At 43.0% G+C, this 21165-nt stretch overlaps 1 protein-coding gene across 9 annotated transcripts in view; it reads left to right on the top strand.

The window, feature by feature from the left end:
• The window catches only part of Phactr1 (phosphatase and actin regulator 1), a 483448-nt gene that overhangs the window by 378532 nt on the left and 83751 nt on the right, over positions 1-21165 (top strand). For all 9 annotated transcript variants that reach the window (XM_052728473.1, XM_052728475.1, XM_052728478.1 and 6 more), the window contains one exon: positions 19051-19218. In XM_052728473.1, the coding sequence (XP_052584433.1) occupies positions 19051-19218 (168 nt within the window). The remainder of the gene's footprint in view (positions 1-19050; positions 19219-21165) is intronic.

Raw genomic sequence — 21165 nt, 5'->3', positions numbered from 1 at the left:
CAAAAGTTCTAGTCAGACAGGGCAGGCTCCATGGCTAACCCACAAGCAGCTTGGCAGGTACAGTGGGGGAAGTGATGAACTTTCACCCAGGCCAGGGGACTCTTGGAAGGCACCTTGCAAGAAGGAGTGCTGGGGATGCTGAAGGATGGGCAGGAATTGTCCTAGAGAAGATGGGAAGGGGTGAGGGTGTCCATAGATGAAGGCCCAGCACCAGCAGAAGCACCATGGTGAGAAAATGAAGTAGGAATGAACATCCTGTCTACCTGGTAAGGAGTCAGGCAGGTTGCATAAGCTGGAGCACTGTGCCCTTTCCATGCCTGTTTCCCTAAGGGCATTTGCAGAGCTTTAGGAGAGCTTTTCTGAATATCAGAGTCATGGCCTCATCATTCATCCTGCAGGAGAGGGTGGGTGACTAGGAGATAGTTCAAGACAGGAGTCAGGGAGACCAGCCAGCCATAGTCACTGGGATCCAGAGGGCATGAGACTTGGTGGCCGGAGTAAAAGTCCTAGGCACAAGGGAGGCATCAGGTCAGAAAGTTTTAGGAGATGAGGTCAGAAGAATCCCTGAACACTTTGATGTTGAGGAGTGTGAAGGGAGAAGAGTAAAGGGGCTTAGGTAACCAGGGACAGGGACCATTCATGGAGCTGGGAACCCAGAGAAAGTCAATTGAAAACATACAATATCATGGTGATTGGCTTTGTTGACCAAGATATCCAGCCAGCTGTCAGACAGACCCTAAGCTACAGAGGGAGACCTGGGCTAGATGTGGTTTGGAGTTTATATATATATATATATATTCATGATTATTTACTTTTATCATTGCTGTGATGAAATATTTGGCGAAATCCACTTCAGAAATTTATTTTGGTTTGCGGCTTGAGGTGACATACCATCATGGCGGGGAAGACAGGGCAGCAAGAGTGTCTGTGGTGGCAGAAACATGTGGTGCCCGGTCACATTGTGTCTGCAGTCAGGGAGCAGAGAGAGATGAACACTGCCGCTCATCTGGCTTTCTCCTTTGTTCCTTTTCATTCAGTCTGGAACCCTGGTTTGTAGACTGGAGCCACCATTCAGGGTGGGTCTTCCCTGCCCAGTTAAACATCCCTGGGAACATTTGCACAAACCCATCCAGAGGTGTGTCTCCCAGGTGATTCTATATCCAGTCAAGCTGATGGTGATAATTAACCATCACAGTTGAAAAGTCCTGGTAAATGGATGGTAGTTCTCTGAGAAAACACAAATAAATGAAGGCCTTGATTGAAAAAAAAAAACCCAAGGACCTTCAAAATTTAATGTTCTACTAATTAAAAGCAATCTGAGAGTAAGGAGAATCATCCTAGGATGAGAAGGTGCCAAAGAATTAAAAAGTAAACTAGAAATAGGCAACATTGTGAAGACATGACAGGAGACCGTGGTTTACTTGTGGGTGAGGTGATGTTCCGAAATGTCAATGCATGAGAGAAAGAGAAAGATCAGAAAGGGTCCTTTCGATTATTGTATACTATGTAATTGTAGCTGTGTTTCAGCTACCTGTAAAGCCAATATGCAGTCAGCAGGGTGTGAGTTAGGAAGCTCTGACTGCAGGCAACACAAAATTTGACTCATAACGTGTAAAACAGTAAGCAAATTTGGAACATTCATAAGGTGTTTGTCCTTTCGACATTACAAGTATGTCCTTTAGAATGTCTCAGGTGCCTTGAACAAGGCTTAGAGCTTATTGTTGTTCACTTGATAGCTATTACATGTCTGAATGAGTGAGTATGACGTGATAAAGTCTATGGTGGGGTCATGCCAGTTGGTTAATTTGTCAATATGTGGCCTAGTTAAGAGACACCATCTTCATGCGATACAAGTCTTTGTGGTGACAAGCTGGCTGCAATGACTCTAGCGTCACATGTACACGCCACGGCCCCAAGAGGAATAACAGAGGGATATATTCTCTCTCTAGAGACAAGAAAATCTTGCCCATGGCTTCTTTAGGATTACCCTAGAATTTGCAGATCTAACTACTAGATGGGAACTGCTCCTATTATGGCTTCTCATTAGAAGACACACTCGATACCACCCTTTCCATCTACCTGTCTGGATTGCTCCTGTGAGCTCAGGACAGAGAGGGACTTTGGGCTAGGCAGACAACATGTCCATCCATAAGCTACCCTGTCTTCTGATACCTCATCACTACACCACTACTGACCTTTACTGATGTTAGTTATATCATGGAGAACAAAACATTTGAAGGCTATTTGCTTAAAAAAAAAAGAATGATAGGAAAGAAGGAAGGAAGGAAGGAAGGAAGGAAGGAAGGAAGGAAGGAAGGAAGGGAGGAAGATGCCTGTAACTTAGAAAACTTTTCCTGACTCCATACTTCTGCCCAGAGCTTGTGTAGATAGACGAGTCTGTGGGACTTTTAGCCTTCCTCCCACATGAATATCTACAAGCACCAGTAGTCACATAGGAGACACAACCCTAGGGATCTGGTCCTGCCTCTCCCTTTATGTATAGAGAAGATACAGAACATTTTTTTTCATCTCTTTGAACTGTGCTTTTTAGCTGACTACCATTCCAGAATTTCCAACTGCACCAGCCTTTAGCATCGTTTCCACCTTCAATCCCCACTTGCAGCTCCTGGTCCTTAGTTTGCTCTGTTGAAGATATTCCGCCACCAGCTAGTCGGCCTCCTCATGTCCCTGGTAGTGCAGTAGAGTGATGAACCATTAAGCTCTCTTCTGGCCCTTGCTTGCATGGAGTTGTTAGGGGATTAAGGGACTGTTGGATTTGAGCTACCTTCCTCACCTCAAGTAGATGTTAACAGCTGTGAGCTATGGTCTCCACCATGAACCTTGTCCTGCTCCTCATCCTCCTTTATGTGCTATTCATTCCCAGTTCGTCTTCACATACACCTCGCCAGCACACCCTATAACTGAGATTCTATTATAAGGCTCCAGGAATTCCCCCGAAGGCTTTGTCCACCCATATCATATAGTCCTGTGTTGCTCACAGCCTCCACCATCATACAAAGCACATTATCTTCCCAGGGATCCTAGCTCCTTACCGTGGAACTATATTTTAAGAATAGACTACTCATTGGATTGTGGACCAGTTTAGTAACACCCTTTAATCCTCCATGGAAAAACATCACATATGTCTTAGGCCCATTACTACAATTTCCAGGTCTACTTTCTAGAACGTAGGGCAATAGTGCAAACATTCTATCATGGTACAGTAGCCACTAACCTATCGAGGACTGTGGGGGTCCAGCCCCTCGATAGTCCCCTCCCAGGGTCCGGGAAGAATCTACAACCAGCTGATAATTAATCTTTGATGAGAAGAAATGAATCTATGTACACGAAACTCCTTAGTCCATGTACTTTATTATTCTGTGTCAGTTACAAGCTTATATTCTCTCATATTTAGCTCATTTTTAGCCTGATTTCTCTCTACACTTATCTGCGGTCCCCTCTAGGTTCTATCTTAATTCCTTCATCTAGTTCTGCCACTTCTAGGTTCTCATCCATCTTGTTCCTTCCCATATCATCTCTTCTCCCATCTCCTTCTCTCTCCTCATTTTGTTCTTCCTCAACTTGTTCTTCCCCATCTCAGTTTGTTCCTCGCAAGTTCTTACCCGTCTAGTTTTTCTATACTCTTTTCTCTTCTCTGTCCTCCCATGTCCTGGAAGTCCTGGTATATATACACTTACAAGCAGTATTCCCTTAGCAGTGCAAAACCATGCTTCCAGGGTCAAACGGAGGGGTGATAAGAATCACATAGGGAAGCAATAACCGTTAATTATCATTTGCAACCCCAAAGGGAAGTGACCAATGGGGAAATGAATTAACTAAAGGCTAAGTATTCAGGTAATACTAAGAAGAGGGCTCTTATGTGCTCAACTATAATCTTAAACGTGATTGGTAGAAAATGTTAAGAATCTATAAGTTGCTAGGTCAATGGGAGAAAATAAAACTGTCTTCTTTTTTCCTGTGGCTCCTATCTGTCCAAGCTATCTGCCGCTTTTTCTGCAGGGTGGGGGAAAGTGTGCTCAGTCGCTAGGCAACCTGTGTACAGCTAGATGCCTCTGGTGATAGTTAAAGGGAGATCTGGAACTGGAGGTAAGGTTTGGGAAAGGAGGAAGTAAAGCTTAATTGGCACATCCACCAGACCTTCTCAAACAGATAGCCTGGAGGCTTAAGTCTGTTCTTAGAAAGTACGGAGGTATCTCTGATAAGGTACTTTCCTCCATCTGGGGATGGACCTGGCCGGATGCTGCCAATGATGATAATTACAGGGAGGCTTGAACTGGGGTTCTGGCTGAGCATAGCTGTCAGTGCAGAAGGTTATCCAAATATTCCTAGAAGTGGTTAGATAAGGAGTTAGAGGTCTATAAAGTTAGTAAGGCTGTAAGAAAGGAGGGTCCGAGCTAAATTGTGTAAAGCTATTACTGAACATCCACCTGATCTAGGTGGTGTCTCCTTGTGGAATTTGTCTTAAATCAGGAGACTTGCATATGGACTGTTATTACTGCTAGTCCTTGAAAGTGGCCAAGGGAGATCTCTGATTCCAGAGAAAGCCTTTCCTGAGGCTGTTCTCCAAATACCTGGAATGTGTATGTCCAGAGAGTGATCAGTCCACACTGTTAGCCCTTCTTAGGGAAAAGTCAAATGGGAAAACTATGAAGGCACACATGATTTTCATAACAGAATACAGCTGATATATAACAAGCCAAGTAACACCAAAAACTCCTTGGAATTTGGCTTCCTCTAGAGGAATTCCCTGATTCCTCTGGGTAGTGACTTTGCCATAACCAGCTGAGTTCTTATGATATATTCCTGCGGCCTGCAGCACTAACCCATGCAACCGTAGAATAAGTATGGCCAGTATGGCTGGTAAGCAATCTTTAAAATGTTAGCTATGACTAACTACTACATGTGGGTGTCTTGTTCAAGAGCTTGGCTCATATTTGGATATAGCAAGCCCCTGATGCTGACCTGCTACAACTCTAGCCTGTAAAGAATTTTGAAATCTTAGAATCTGGTCTCAGCTGGGCTTCCTATTAACAGTGGGAGGCCCCTTGCATGGTGATAATGTAATTCTGTGAAATCGATGTTATAATACTGTACAGGACAGAAACTGTGCCATTCAGTTTATTTTACGTACATTCCCTGTAGCACGAATCTTAAAAGGTCTTATTAATTAAAACAAACCTGGAGCCAGGTATTGGAGTGAATGCTGGAAGATCAGAGAAGCAGAACAAGCCACAGCTTCCTCACCTTGCCAATTCCTCAGCTGATCCTGTTTCCTCAGACTGGAAGCCCCTGAGTCCTCATCCAAATGGATCTCAGCTGAACTGTGCTGTTCAAAAGCCTAAAAGCTTCACCAGGCTCTAGTTCCTCATCCTCCCGCCTTAAATACCTTTCTGCATTCTGCCATCACTTCCTGGGATTAAAGGCATGAGTCACCATGCCTGGCTGTTTCCAGTGTGGCTTTCAACTCACAGAGATCCAGATGAATCTCTGCCTCTGGAATGCTAGGATTAAAGGCGAGTGTGCCACCATTTTCTGGCCTCTATATCTAGTGGCTGTTCTGTCTCTGACCCCAGATAAGTTTATTAGGGTGCACAATATTTTGGGGAACACAATATCACCACAATTCCCAGTCCTGGTTACATCTTTGATATCAAAATAGCAATGACAAAATAGTCTCTTCTTTTACGATCCTCCGAGCCAGAGTCATTATTTAGAAATAGTGGTCAGAGACATGATAATTCATCAGTATAGATAAGGTCAGAATTAATGCAGTTGCTACAAAAGCATCAGTGTTCAGGGCCCAGGACCAAGAACGAGGTGACTCTGGAAGCAAACACTATGATTTGAGGATCTGAAGGGATCAGGTCACTGAGTGCCGGGTTAGAAAAGCAGCACACCCCATGAGCTTGTGTGAAGAGAAGTCTGTAGACGACGACATGCAGCCACAGGCAGCTTTGATGAATACAGCAGAAATTGCTGCTGCAGCAAGCTACCCTTGATGGTTAACCTTTATTGTCTACATGTTGGATCTAGACTCACCTCATATACACACTTCTGTTCATGTCTGTAAGAATGTTCGTAAAGAAGTTTAACTAAGAAAGGAAGACTGGACATGAGTGTGTGGGGTTATCATTCCATGGGCTGGAGTCTTGGACTGAATAGAAAAATGTAAAGCAGGTGGGGCTTTAGGTTTCCTGTCTCTCTACCTTTTTGCTGTGGATGCAGCGTGACCAACTGCCTCATATTCCTGCCACCGTACCTTTCCCATCAAACTGTGAGCCAAGATAATCCTTTCCTTCTTGAAGTTGCTTTTCTCGGGTATTTTGTTACAGTACTGAGATGAGTAATTAATACACTTCCCAAGGTCAGTATTTGCCATTTTTGTGATTAAAAGATATATTAGTTACTTTTTGTTGCTGTAATAAAACACCATAACCAAATGTGACTTTTGGAAGAAAGAGTTTATCTTGGCCTGTGGTTCCATAGGGAGGGAGAGTACATAATGGTAGGGTAGACCTGGCAACAGGCAGACATTCTGGCAAGACGCTGAGAGGTTATATCTTTATCCATACATGGGGAGCAGAGAGTGAACAGGAAGTGCTCACTGTTAAAGCCTAACCCTAGTGACATACTTCCTCCAGCAAGGTTTTACATCCTTAAAGGTACACTGCCTTCCAAACAGCACCACCAACTGGGGACCAAGTGTTCAAATACGTGAGCCTGTGGGGAACATTTCACATTTAAACCACCTCAGAAATCATTGTCACTTACATAGTTGGTGATTTAGAAGAACACCACTGAGTAAGAGGGGAAGACAGCTAAAATCAAAAGATGCTAATAAATTGAAAGCATATACTTTATTTTAAAGAAAGATGTCAAAGCAAAAACAATAGCAACAATAAAGAAGAGCCAAGTGATTTGCTAATACTGCAATGGGACCACTCTAGCCCATATATGAAACTACCTGTTGCTATCACAGTACTGATGAAATCCTAAAGTTGGGATGCATTTTGCATAGATAGTTAAAGGGGTGTCTGGGAGTCAAAGATGCCTGCGGTAGACAGAAAGAACCTCATGGCTCCTGGTAAATCTTTCTCGGGTACATGTTGGTCCAGATAACCCAAAGGCTTCTAACTGCAGAGGGAGATAAACTGATAGTTTCTTCAACTTGTGGATTCTTAAAATATAGGTTCCCCAGTCCTACAGGATTCTGCAGAGTCTGTCTTCAATTCTACTGGTGCTCAGCCACTTTGAAGCAGGCATACATAGAACATGCGCACACTATACAAGATGACTTGTCCTCGCTGGGAATGAAACGATTCTCACAAAGCTGCTCTTCTCTCTCGTGTCTTTGTTCATTTTCTGTTTATTTTAAATAAGACTTTTCAAGCTACACCTGTAATCCTAGCACTTAGATAGCTGTGACAGGAGGTCGTGAGTTGGAAGTCTCCCGGGCTTCATAGTGAGACCCTGACTGTGATTAATTAGTTAATGGATTAATTAAAGGAAAATAAGAGTTTTAAGTTTTAAATGTGTAAGCATCAAATGACAACAATTCATTAATGGGCAATGTTTCATAAGAATGTATTACTTTCCATGTTCCAGGCTTAAAATTGTGTGAACTCTCAGTAACACCATTTCATTTAATCAGACACATTGAAGGAAATGTTTCTTCCAAAGTTGACAAGTGCCAGGGAGCCATTTCCACTTCTGAGGCTTAAAGCCTTAATCCATCAGTGACATCCTTGGGTAACTTGTTTCTTATCAGCTGTCGGGTTTCACTGGCTACAAAGCAGCCGGTGTCTTTGAGGAGGATGATTTGGAAGGTTACGGCATGAGCAAGTTCTTACAAAGCTATGTATCTTGTTGCTAAAATGACACCTTTGTGGGCTGCAGAATGCTGACTCTGGGTTGGGGAGCTGGCACATGGATAATGTTCTTGCCATGCAAGTGTGAAGACCAAACAGCAGATCTCCAGAACCCACATGGAAGTTGGGCAGGTAGATATGGCAGGGCAGCTGACTATAACCTCAGCACTCAGTAGGTAGATACACCAGCACCAGGAGTCCTGAGGCAAGCTGACTATTAGACTAGCCATATTGGCAAGCTCTGGGTTCAGCAAGAGACCCTGCCTCAATAAGGAGAAGTCAAGAAAGACACCTAGCATCAATTTTGGGTCTCTACATGAATGTACATGCATGCACACTCACACACGTGTACACCCATACACATGTGAGTACTCATACACATGTATTCCACACACAGACATGTGAAAAAAGAGAGAGGTTAGTGTGTCTGCCCACTTATTATGTGGGGGATTTTCTAGTTTAGTAGCAAAAGTATATTAATTTCAGAAAAAAAAATAAAAGACTGTGTCACAGCTCACTGACATGAGCTGCTATGATGAGGACTAAGTCCATTGCTAGTGCCATTTCCACAGAAATCACCATTCAACGCCTCATCAGTCACATGATAATATGTCCTTGGTAGTCAAAAAGCATCTCTAAGAAGCTAAATGAGAACCCAGAAAAGCTTGACAGTGTCTGAGGGGAAAAGTAGTTGACAATTTCTTGCATCAGGCTCCTCTTACATGTCTTTACAATGATATTCCCTTGAACATAGCTGGGAGTCATTGTTTTATTTTAATTGTGGCTCATAATGATTATCAGCAAATTAAAATCTGTTTGCATTGTCATGAGTGTGAGTGTAAATGCTAGCACATAATGTGTCCCCAAGGAATGCAGCTTAGCTAACACTTCCAAAGGTTTTCAGTCTAAAATTGTCACATAATACTTGAATACTATCTTCATCCAATAGGTGGGTAGGTGGGTGGGTGGGTGGGTGGATGGATGGATGGATGGATGGATGGATGGATGGATGGATGGATAGATAGATAGATAGATAGATAGATAGATAGATAGATAGATAGATAGAATTTTGTGTGACCACTACATACACATCTATTCACCCCAAATAGGGAGCCCATGACATACCAAAGTATGGATATCAGCAAAGTCCAACTTGCTGAGCAGTGAGTTTTATTGGGGTTACTTTCAGGAATATAGGTGAGGAATTCTTACAGGAGCAGAAACAAATCAAAGACAGCTGTATCACCAAAACCCACCCAACATGGGTGACAGTGCACAAAGGCTGTGAACCTGGAGAACACTGCACAGCCTGCAGGCAGATCAACAGGTTGAAGAGTGTCCTTTCTAAGTAACTCTGCTCTAAAACTCGCCCAGGCAGCTCAGTTGGTTTCTGCTTCTTCTAGGCATCTGGTCTGGTCTCAGAGTCTCCTTTGCAGCTTGGCTTCCATCTTCTGAGGAGGATTCTCCACTTTTATTGCTCACTGTGTCAGGGAAGCACCTAGTGAATCTGATCAGTCTCAGGGACTTCCTGAAGCTATTTTGAATTGTTTACCTTCCTGCTTGAAGAACTTCTCTGCAGGATGGAATGTCTCAATCTCAGAGGAAAGGATAGATAGATGATAGATAGATAGATAGATAGATAGATAGATAGATAGATAGATAGATAGAAGATAGATAGATAGATAGATAGATAGATAGATAGATAGATAGATAGATAGATGGATGAGGGAAGAGCAAAGAGAGGGGAGAGAACAGACAAGAGAGCAGAGGGAGGGGAAGAAAATGAAGGAGTAGTGGAGGAGCAGAGAGAAGAAGAGGGAGAGGAAAGAGAGAGAGAGAGAGAGAGAGAGAGAGAGAGAGAGAGAGAGAGAGAGAGAGAGAGAAGGAACATGAAGACAGAGCTGGCACATAGTAAATATCTGCAATGCTATTTGAAGGGCTCTTGTTATTGCCATCATAAATAAAATGTCCAATATAGTACTTGGCATTGGAGATGCAGAAATATTCACTCCTTGCTTCCTGCCCATCTTTCTGCTGTGCTCAGATGGTTTTTATAAAAGGAACAAAAAGCTCTCGATCTACACTAAAACTTCATTAGATTTTTTTACATAAAATTAAAACTTTATCTATATATAGTAAGCCATAAATCCATCCATTTACTTCCCAGTTCTTGTTTTCTATCCAAAGTGAAAACTTAGATATAAAATGTCTGGCTGTTTAGTTCATTTGTCCTTTAGGCTGATTTACAAGTATTAGGGGATTTTTGCATCTCCCAACACCCCATGCAAGGAAGATCTGGAAGTTTGGCATTATCTAATGCAGTCAGTCCACTTGTTTAAAAGGACAGAAATTGAGGTCTCCAGAAGAAATGGAACTTGTCACATGCTAGTAATGGCAAAGATGACCCAGGCTTCCGCGTGCTCTGGAGCCAGGCTCCTTTCCGAGCTACCTGCCCCTTCTCCCACCAGTGCCTTCCAAAGATGAGCATCTCTGCTCACTAACACACAAATTTCTCAAGAGAATGTGGTTTATGACACCATTGTTTCTGTTGCCTGTCCATGGCTCCTTCCATTTCCTTTTACCTGAGATGGAAGAAACTTTCTCCTTGCAGATTGTTCAGGATGAGGGGCCCACTGCAGTCACCCTGTCCATCCCTGGGCCTGTGAATCATTTGAGAAATGATGTAAACAGGAAGGTCGGGTAGGATCTCACCATGATGACTGGTACTAGCTGGTCTGGAGGGCGTTGCTGATGGATCTGACACTCTCCTACTCCCGGGTCAAATCACCCAGCAAGTGCTAAAGCGTGCCTGGAATTAACACCAGTCCAGAGAAAGAAAGAAGCACAGCTTGAAGCTGTACCCAGTGGACCATGGTGGGGGACTAAAGGTTGTATCTTAGTGATGGACTAACTCTGTGGAGATTCAGGAACTAGGTAAGAAGTAGGAACACTTAGGAAGAATTCTTCTGGCAGGAACCAAAGGAATGAGGAATGGTTTTTCTTTTTAACAAAAATTTTGGGAGGATGGGATGTTTTGTTTTGTTTTTAGTTTTGCATTGAACTTAATAAGGCCCTTAATGAGACTCCATGTATAGCTTTGTGTCTTTTTTCCAGATTATAAAAGCATTCTTCCTTTGGCAATTTCATGCATTTGTATAATGTATTTAGATCATATGCACCCCCACTTCCCCTTTCTAACTATTCATGGGCCACTCACATCCCCCTCCCACTTCATAGCTTCATCATCACTGTCCTCTTCTTTCTTCTTCTTCATCTTCTCCCTCCCCCCCTTTTTTGTCTCTATAACCCACTGAGTCCAATTATTGTTGCCCCTATACTCACAGGTACACCACCACCCCCTGGAGCATGGGTAACCTACCATGGGCCACAACCCCTGGAGAAAACTGACTCTCCCTCCCCCAGCAGCCATCAACTGTCTGTCAATAGCATCCTGAGCCCCGTCTCTATTCTTATTGGAATATTGGTCAATGGACACAGGCTGAGGAGACAGCCAAGGCAGCAAAGTGCTTGCCAAAAAAGCTTGAGGACCTGAGCTTGAGGCCCAGGACCTGCATGGAAAAGCCAAACACAGTGGTATACACTCTTAAATCCCAGTATTAGAGAGGCAGCAACAGGCAGATCTGTAGGGCTTGCTGGCCAGTCAGCATACTGTACTCAAGACTTCCAGGCCAGTGAGAGACTCTGTAGGTTGAGAGCGCCTAAGGAGTTCACCTCATCACATGCATATCTTGCACCTGAAGCTACACACACATGAATATACATTCACATAGAATGCACACAGGCAATAAAAAATTAAACATAGGCATCATCATAATGCGGAAAGTTAATGATCAGCAAATTCTCCTTATGTTGGGCAGATTCCCTTTAGCATTCTGGCCTCCTCTGTGCATCTCTCAACTTCATGTCACTGTCACCAATGTGAGCATATTGTTCTCCCTCACTTATAAGTGGCATTACTTCAAACACTCTCTTGTGTCGGCGTCACCCACACGGTCATTTCAGTCACATTGATTGCCTTCCCAGCAAGGTTATACATTTCCAAAGCCATGCCCGGGACTCGGTTTTGATTTACCTGCACAAATACTCATCCTCGTTGGAATATTTTGTTCTTTTGTCAGCTATATTTAGCTCCTATTTTCCCACTATTTGGCTTTTTTCATTCTTTTTGCACCATTCCAGTTTGCAAATTAAAAATCAGAAAGTTGTATGAATACATCAAAACTATCCATCTGGCTTCCTCTGTGCAGCCTGAATAAATATATATATTTTTCTACTTCTCTATTTTTCTATATTTATTCATTCTAGTTTGAAGTTTTATGTTTAAATTGTTGATACATATGAAACTTATTGAAGTAATGGTTCAATGTATTTATTGTGTATATATTTATAAGTAAAGTAACTTTTCTCCACACTCATATTCGACTGTAATTCATTAAACAAGAACTCTCTGAGCCCACTAGAACTACATTTGTAAGCATAAATTTTTGTATAAGCCATATCACCATAGCACGGAAAATCAGCTTCCAGCTGGGCAGTGGTGGCAAATTCATCACTCCAGAGGCAGGGACAGGCAGATCTCTGTGAGTTTGAGGCCAGCCTGGTCTACAGAGCAAGTTCCAGGACAAAGGCCACACACACACACACACACACACACACACACACACACACACACACACACACACAAAGCTGTCTTGAAAAAGAAAAAAGAAAGAAAATCAGCTTCCATAGTGAGTGTAACTTTATTAAAGTTTTTCGGAGTTAAAACTGACATTCTTTTTATCTCAGATTCCACAGGACCATGAACCTGGCACCTTCTCGAAACAAAAGATCCAGTGTTCAAGCACCTTTTTTTTTTTTTTTAAGTAGAAGCTGTTGGTATGTCAGTGTCCATGAGTACTGGAATTTCTGTCACCCATTCTCCATGGTAACATTCATCTGAAAATAAATTTTTAGTTATCTTTAGCTTTGAACAAATTTAATTTATCCGAATCCTGCTTCTTATACAGTCCAAGACCTGAGCCCATGGGTCTTCCCACCCCAGTTAACCTAAAACTTGAGCATAGACATTTAATGTTTGTTTCCATGGTGATTCTCAAGCCCGTCACATTGATAAAATGTCCCCTCCTTTGTGTCCTTCCACTTCCTCCCAGTCACATTTTCTAGTTCTCCTAGGAAACGTATGATTATAGATTATCATGTGCCATTTTAACCCTCAGCACAGAGACCTTTAAAAGACCATATAAAACATCAAAATAACTTCTAATGGCTAGTTCACTGTATTATCCATGATAAAGTGAGAGTGATCACCTGGATAGATGTAGGGACAGATAACCCAACTGCCTCATCTTAGTCATGGAGAGGGGATGATTCTTCTTGGGAGTGGGGAATCAAGAGAGTTCTTCTACTAGTGCCAATTTTTAATGCTTGCTAAGGTGCTTAATTAAAAGTACTTACTAGCAGTAAGATGACACAGAAAACCAAAATAGTCTTGGAATTAATCAAACTCAGAATTAATAAGCATTGAATTTGTTTTGATGTTCTACTGGGTGACCATAGCTACGTGAACTGAAGACCTCAACTGAAGATTGTCCTTCTCTATTCTGAGAAGAGCATCCTCTCAGTGGAGCTTATAACTTCAGAAGAGGCACACATGGAGTGGTGAGGGAGGAAGAGGACACTCACCTAGTCAGCCAGATCAGCTCTATGAACCCAGATGATCAATAGAGTGAGAGCTGTCACAGCCAGATTGCCCTCACATCCCTGCCAAGCATTAAAAATTCCCAGCTAATTACGTGGCTTGAAGGTAGTATAGTATATGATGTTGGCTGCACTATTTAGCTTTAGTGTGTTATAAAATGAAATCATGAAAATATTTGAGTCCTACTTTAAGAAGTAGCAACATGATTCTTTTTAATATAATATGTTTATTTATTGTTTGAAAATCTCATATATGCATACAGTATATTTTTACCATATTCACTCCTTAAGCAGCATAAATCTATCCAAATAAAGTGATTCACTTTTGTAACTACTCACCTTGGTCGTGAATAAGATTATGAATTTATCCTACCTATTGCATAGTTTTCATTTCTACTGAATATGCATATAAATATGTGTCTATGTAGATAAACATGTAGACTGCATGGATGGATGGATGGATGGATGGATGGATGGATGGATGGATGGATGATGGATAGATGGATGGATGCTGGGTGAATAGATGGATGAATAGGTACATAGATAGATGTATGGAGTAGAGATAGATAGGTAGCTCAGTAGATTTAACTAACATTGTTAATATTGAAGAACTTCCCAGAAACTAAGATATATTGTTCTACAAGATACTGATATCTGTAAAAGCAGAAAAACCTTTAGATAACTTCACAAAAACCATTTATGTGTCAGTAGACATTAGAATTCTAATTACAGAAAAAATCCTATGTAAAATGGTCTCTCAGCTATTTTTCATAATGGCATAAAACACTGAAAATACCATTATGACTTAAATATCTTCATTATCACATTTTATAATGTACATTTAAATGGAAATAGTGCAGCCGACATCATACTATACTACCTTCATGCTAAGCAATTAGTTGGGAATTTTTAATGCTTGGTAGGGATGTGAGGGAGAAAGCTAAGGAAACATCTAGTATAATTGCTAACAGAATTGTAATTGAGATCATAATAATAAAACTGAAAAACAAGACACAGTTCTTTAAAGTTTTTTTTTAATGTTTATTGGTGGTTTGCCTGCATGTAAATCTGTGTACCACATGTATGCAGTGCCCACAGATGCCAGAAGAAGAAGTCAGATCTCATAGGACTGGAGTTACAGACCATTGTTAGCCACTATATGGGTGCTGGGACCAGAACCCAGGTACTCTGGAAGAGCACCCAGTGCTCTTAACCACTGGGCCATCTCTCCAGCCCCAACACAAAAAATTTTGAAACACAGTAGGATTATAGCCATAAAACATATTCACAGAAAGAAGAAACTGCTTCTGTTAGGTAGACTGGGGGTGTCATCAACATCTTTTATGTCTTTGCCCTTTTTTATTTTCTTCAATGGAAATGTATCTATATCGATCACAACAACAAAATTCTCAAGACTGATCCCTCTGTAAAGTAGCTTGGGACTTCACAACCTAGCAAAGCCCCTTTTTCATCCACAAGTAGCTCCAATTTGAGGAAGTGAAGACATCCCGAGAGAAGGGAGCCATAGGGCTTTTCAGTTAGCTAATTTCCCAGCAAGATTGTGTACTGACTTCCTTAATGAAACCAGAGTCATGGTGTCTTTCAGAGAAATCCAGCTGCAGCTGCATCTTTTGTCCCAGAGTTACCTGCATGGTACTCTCAACTCTTAAATCAGGCAACCGTCATTCCACAGCATCAGTGGTCCAAAAAAGCAAAACTGGAGGTGGCATTAAGACCCTCCCCTCTTCGGGTTGTCTTCTCGAGGGCCATGAACATGCTCAGAACATTGAGAATCAGAGTGGCCTCCTGAAGATGTATCCAAACCAAATGACAGCCATGTCATCATTCCACTAACTAGGGACTTGCTATGGAGCCACTTCCCATGATAACAGTTTGAACATGATACACAGAAGCATGTTGGATGACTGGGGGTACTATAAGGTCACATTAACACAGCACAGCTTTCCCCACCCTGCAGACTTGCAGCTCAGCTGTGTAAGCTTCATAGCATGGGCCTTAAGGTCCTGCTCTTGTGTTCTTCTGAAGAAGTAGCAATCGTATGTTTCATCTCCGTGATAATAACGTCTGCTACTGTTTAGGGTGTGCAGAAAGGCCGAATGAAAAGAAGATAAAGAGATCCAACCTGGCCTTCAAAGGCCAGTATTGTGCGTGACCGTCTGCTTCAATGAGTTTTTATATATATATATATATATATATATATATATATATATATATATATATATATATATTTTATGTTTATGGACAATCCTGTAGGGCCTTGAATCATGTACTATGTGCAGCCTGCTGGTTTAATAAATTACTCTAGCAAACACACATTTTACTGGAGGCAGTTCTACTGGGGTGATATGAAGGAGTTCAGTGCTATCAGATATCATAGATGTATAAAATCAAAACACTGAGAGGAGTTTATCGAAAGGTAAGATTAACCAGCTTCAGCTCGCTTTTATTTCTACAACTGTGTCTCCAGTTTGAAGTCAGGCAGTTGCTTTGCAGGCTCTGTTTCTGAGTAGGCACGACTTCATCTTTCATCTGGGTGTTTATTCATCTGACTGAAAGAGCGTTAAGTCCTCTTGAAAAATTAATTTGGCTTTAATGTTTAGCTATCTAAGACTCCCTGGGTGAAGATGAAATCACGCTGGGGGGAGTTTTGATTTAACAAATGGCCATTGAGCAGGGAGTCTTTGATCCTCAAATCGGCCCTTGGAGGGCCTGAGCTTCAAGCAGATCAAAGCTGACATGGTTGGTGGTTGGCACCAAAAGGATCTGGCACTTCCCAGCTGCCTTGGGCTGCCACAGCCTGTTAGGTAGAAGTTACAGATTTTCCTCAACGCTTACTCACCTCAAGAATTGGATGAGGACAGAGATAAACAGGTGAATCATCTCCTCCTTTGGACCTGGAGTTACATGTCCTCACTGCTTCTTTGCTCCCTAATGTTGTTGTTGTTGTTGTTGTTTTGTTGTTATTGTTTTTCTTTCATTGAAAATGGATTTTTTTCATACAATATATTCTGATTATGGTTTCTCTTCCTCCTTCTCCTCCCAGTTCCTCCTTGCCTCTTCTCCCATCTGACTTCACACCCTTTCTGTCTCTCATTAGAAAAAAAAACAAGAAACAGGTATCTAAGGAATAATAATAAAATAAATAAAAAACACACAAAGTGGAATATGACAAAACAACCAAACAACAAAGAGAGGCAAAGAAAAAGCCCAAGAGCACATATAGACGCAGAAACACACGCTTGCACACACACAGGAAACGTATTAAAACCTCCGACCAGAAGTCATAATGTATATGCAAAGGGCCTGTAGAGTGGGAGGAAATGGCCTGAGTTAGCATTATGGGACAGAGAACCTCCAAAGATGCCATTGAGTTCATTTTGTGTGGGCCATCTACTGCTGGGCATGGAATCTACCCTTACAGATGGTTTGTCCCCCTAAGTGAGATTTCCTTAGGCAAAACGTCATCTTTCATTTGCAAGTGGCAATCCATTGGAGATGGTTTCTGTGTTAGGGATGGAGGCATGTGTCCACTTCTTTCAGCTCTAGGACCCCATCTGGTGCAGCCCTGTGCAGGCCCTGTGCAGGCTGCCTCAGTCTCTGTGAGCTCATATGTGTGTCGGTCCTGCTGTGTTTAGAAGGCCTTGATTCCTTGGTGTCCTCCATCCCCTCTGACTCTTACACTCTTCCTGCCTCCTCTTCTGAAGAGTTTCCTAAGCACTGAGAAGGATTTAATGGAAACATCCCTTTTAGGACTGAGTGTTCAGAGATCTCTCACTTTCCGTATATTGTTTGGCTGTGGGTCTCTGTATTTATTCCTACCTGCTGCCGGAGGAACCTCCTCTGATGATGGCTGAGCAAGACTCAGATCTATCCGTACAGCAGAAAGTTATTACAAGCCATTTTATTGCTATGTTCCTTTAGTGGAACAATAGTATCTGGTTTTTCCCTAGGTCTCTGGCCTGTTTAGTCTCAGGTTCTTGACTACCCATGCTGTGGTAGGTATGAGTTCCATCTCAGGGAGTGGGCCTTATCTCAAATCAGACATTGGTTGCTTACTCCTACAAGCTCTGTGCCACTATGGCATCAGCAAATCTTGCAGACCAGTCACCATTGTAGGTTAAGAGGTTTTTTTTTTTACCTGGGTTGGTGTTTATCTCTCTCCTTTGGTAGCAGGCAGAGTACCTTCCAGTACCATGAACACCAGCCAGTAGAGGTGAAGGCTCTAGGTAGGCACCAGCTTGGCTTCTCCATGGTCAATGAATTGTGTAGGTGTTGTCTTCAGCAATAGGGCACTACTGTCAGTTTGTGGAGAACCACCAATAGCTATAGCAATATTTGTTCCTTAATGTAACAATTCTCAATCTTGGCTCTTCAGTCTCTGTTGCCTGCTAAGTTCCTACAACTTAAAAATTAAAAGGAAAAAACAATTTTCATTCACTTTTATTAAGAAAAAAATAAGAGCTAGAGAGAGGCTTGGTGGCTAAGAGCTCATACTGTCCCTGCAGAAGACTTGAGTTCAGTCCTCAGCAGCTGAACTGGGAGGCTTAAAGTTGCCTCTTACTACAGCTCTAGTGCCACCCTCTGGAGTACACTACAATGGAGTGATCCATTGTCACCTAAGCAGCCAATATGGTGCTTGGGAGATACAGAGACATCCTAATGGGCCCAAAGATGAGTCCCTGTCAACAGAGAGGAACAGCTCATGTCCTGATACTCTATTCTGGCCTCATAGAACACCTCTACTCACATGCCCACATGTCTTAGTCACGGTTTCTATTGCTGTAAAGAGATGCCATGACCATGGCAACTCTTATAAAAGAAAACATTTAACTGGGCTGGCTAGCTTACAGTTCAGAGGTTCAGTCCACTATCATCATGGAGGCAGACATGGTGCTAGAAAGGTAGCTGAGAGCACTACATCTTGCAGGCAACAGGAAGTGAGCCGTCTCACTGGGCGTGGCTTGAGCATACCTAAGACCTCAAAGCCCACCTCTAAAGTGACATGCTTCATCCAACAAGACTACAACTACTCCAACAAGGCCACACCTCCCCTTAGTGCCACTCCCTTTGGGGAGGCCATCTTCTTTCAAACCGCCACACCACACATAGACACAACTAGACATAATTAAAACTTGAGTAAGTCTTTTAAAAGGAAAAAACCTTACACACATAGCACCCAAGATAGACTATGGTGAAAAGGATGGAGAGGAAACAGACAAGTTGCTGTGAATGGCTGAAAAGTACTTCCCAGAAGCATATGGGCTCTCTCTAAAGGTACACATTTTAAAAGCAAAGAGTTGTTGTCCAGTGCAGATACTGACCTTGATAAAGATGGTTCGGAGCATCTAGACTTGTCAGCAGCCTTGAGTGTCACCATGAGGACACACCTTGCCTAATGCTGCCCTCTCCTTCTCCCCCACAGATGGAGAGCTCTCCATTTCGAATGATGACGACTCCCTGGAGAATGGCCAGTCCCTGAGCTCCAGCCAACTCTCCCTGCCTGCCCTGTCGGAAATGGAGCCTGTACCAATGCCCAGGGACCCCTGCTCGTTTGAGGTGCTCCAAGCTTCAGATATCATGGATGGACCAGGTAATAACCTGGCAGAGGCATGGGGTGGGTCTCCAGGATGTTACAGTCTCCTAGCAGGACTTGGAATGCCCATTTTAGCCATCCAGAGCGTGAAGACCTCAAAATGTGGGAGAAACTTATGTCATAGTTATCTGTATAACTGAGCCTAAGAAAATAAGGATGCTATTTTCACATAATGGTTTACAGTTTGTAAAAACACTTCTGTGACTTATATCACTTCAAAAGTGTTATAACTTATAATATGGATGGTTTGAAATACTGTTTGCTAACACTCATCTTTGTTAAGATAAATCGAAAGAATCCTATCTAGACCTGTCAAATCCTCCTGTCCCAAAGACCTGGCCAATGGATGTATTTGTTAAATTGTATACAATTTCCCAGCTAAGCCAGAGCCTACCTGTAGATGAGTCTGGATGCCTTCTGATTATTACCTCCCTCTTCAGTCCACTGTCACCCCAGTGGCCATTCTGCCTCTCTCAGGAGGTGCAGAACCCTCCTAACCAACCCAAAGATGAGTCCCTACCAACAGAAAGGAACAGCACATGTCAGGTGGTTTGGGGAAGGAGCCTCGGGGACCACCTGGAGTGTGGGTGGAAAGACTATAGTCCTGGTGCTGCCATGTGCAGCATCTACATGCACACTTTACTTGTGTAGAGGATGGGGGGCTTGTTTTCCTCAAGTTGGTTCTCACGTTTCACTGTGGGACCTGGCCAGCTGTTTCCAGCGCCGATTAGAACAATGTCCCTTGAGGTGAGGAAAACTCAGGGTGTCGAGGGTTCTTTTCAGAGTTGTACTGCTATGCAGACAATACTTTCTCCAGGTGGGGAAGGAAGGCAGGGAAGGGGAAGAATCCTTTATAAACTGCCTCCTTGTGTCAGTCATGGAAGGCGGGAGCTGGGGCCGGTGGTGGGGCAGACATTGAGCTATATTTTGCCCTTTAGAATTTTCAAACAAGAACACTGAATTTTCAATTTTCAACCCAACTTCCCTTGTACCACTGGAATTTCACACTTAGACTCTTTTAGTGAAATCTACCACCCCAGCTGAGCCCCAGGGTTTTACCGTTATTACCCAGGTTGCCAGCACAGTAGGAAGCAGTAGTATGCCACTTCATGGCAACTCAACAGAGTAACCTACCAGGAAGCTCCTGTGGGAAAAAGAAGAGTTAGGGCCAAGTGGGGAGATAGGGGGGGCAGTTGAAACAAGACAGTAGGAGCTAAGATGTGACTTGGTTGCTAGGTGCTTGCCTAGCATGCACGATGCCCTGGGTTCAATCCCTAGTACCATGTACCTAGTTAGTTCCAAGGCAGGGTGGTACCTGCCTTGGAATCCCAGCACTCAGGAGGTAGAAACAGGAGAATTGCAAGTTCAAGGTCAACCAACCTAGAATGTATGAGACCCTGGAAAGAAGAGGGGCAGGGAAGAAAAGGGAAGGGAAAAAAAAAAAGAAGACAACCAGAAAGCAGGCAAGCAGGAAGTGAAGGAACTGGACAAATGAAAAGGTGTAGCCTTTGCGCATCGTCTGCCTTTTGAGGATTTATAGAGCCAGGCAGGGCAAGAGTGTGTCCTCAGAACTAGGTCCTCTTTGAAAGCCTGGTTCTCAGTTCTGACCATTCCAGAGCCTGGAGGAGCAGCCACCAAAGCCTGTGTGTATAGCTGCTGGTGCCAACCATGTTGGCTGCCACCTGGTACCCTAGATCAGAGAGCAAGACCCAGTGGACATCACCAATACTCGCCACCAGCTTGTGGCCTTTCTCTTCTCTCAGCTAGGGAAGAACTCAGGGACCCAAGGAGAGGTGGCGGCTCTTCTTGTTCAGTGTAGGGGACTCAAAGTCCCTGTTCTACACATTGCCCTGTTAGCCGTGCCTGTGGTCTCCTGAGTCACACGGCAGAGCATCTGTAGACTTTGGATGATGCAGGCTCAGTTTGAAGTGGGGCCCTCTTCCA

This window comes from Peromyscus californicus, unplaced genomic scaffold (assembly GCF_007827085.1).
Source record: "Peromyscus californicus insignis strain IS unplaced genomic scaffold, ASM782708v3 Scaffold_8__1_contigs__length_139910024, whole genome shotgun sequence".
Classification (NCBI taxonomy): Eukaryota; Metazoa; Chordata; class Mammalia; order Rodentia; family Cricetidae; genus Peromyscus; species Peromyscus californicus.
This window is presented reverse-complemented; position numbering and strand designations above follow the sequence as displayed.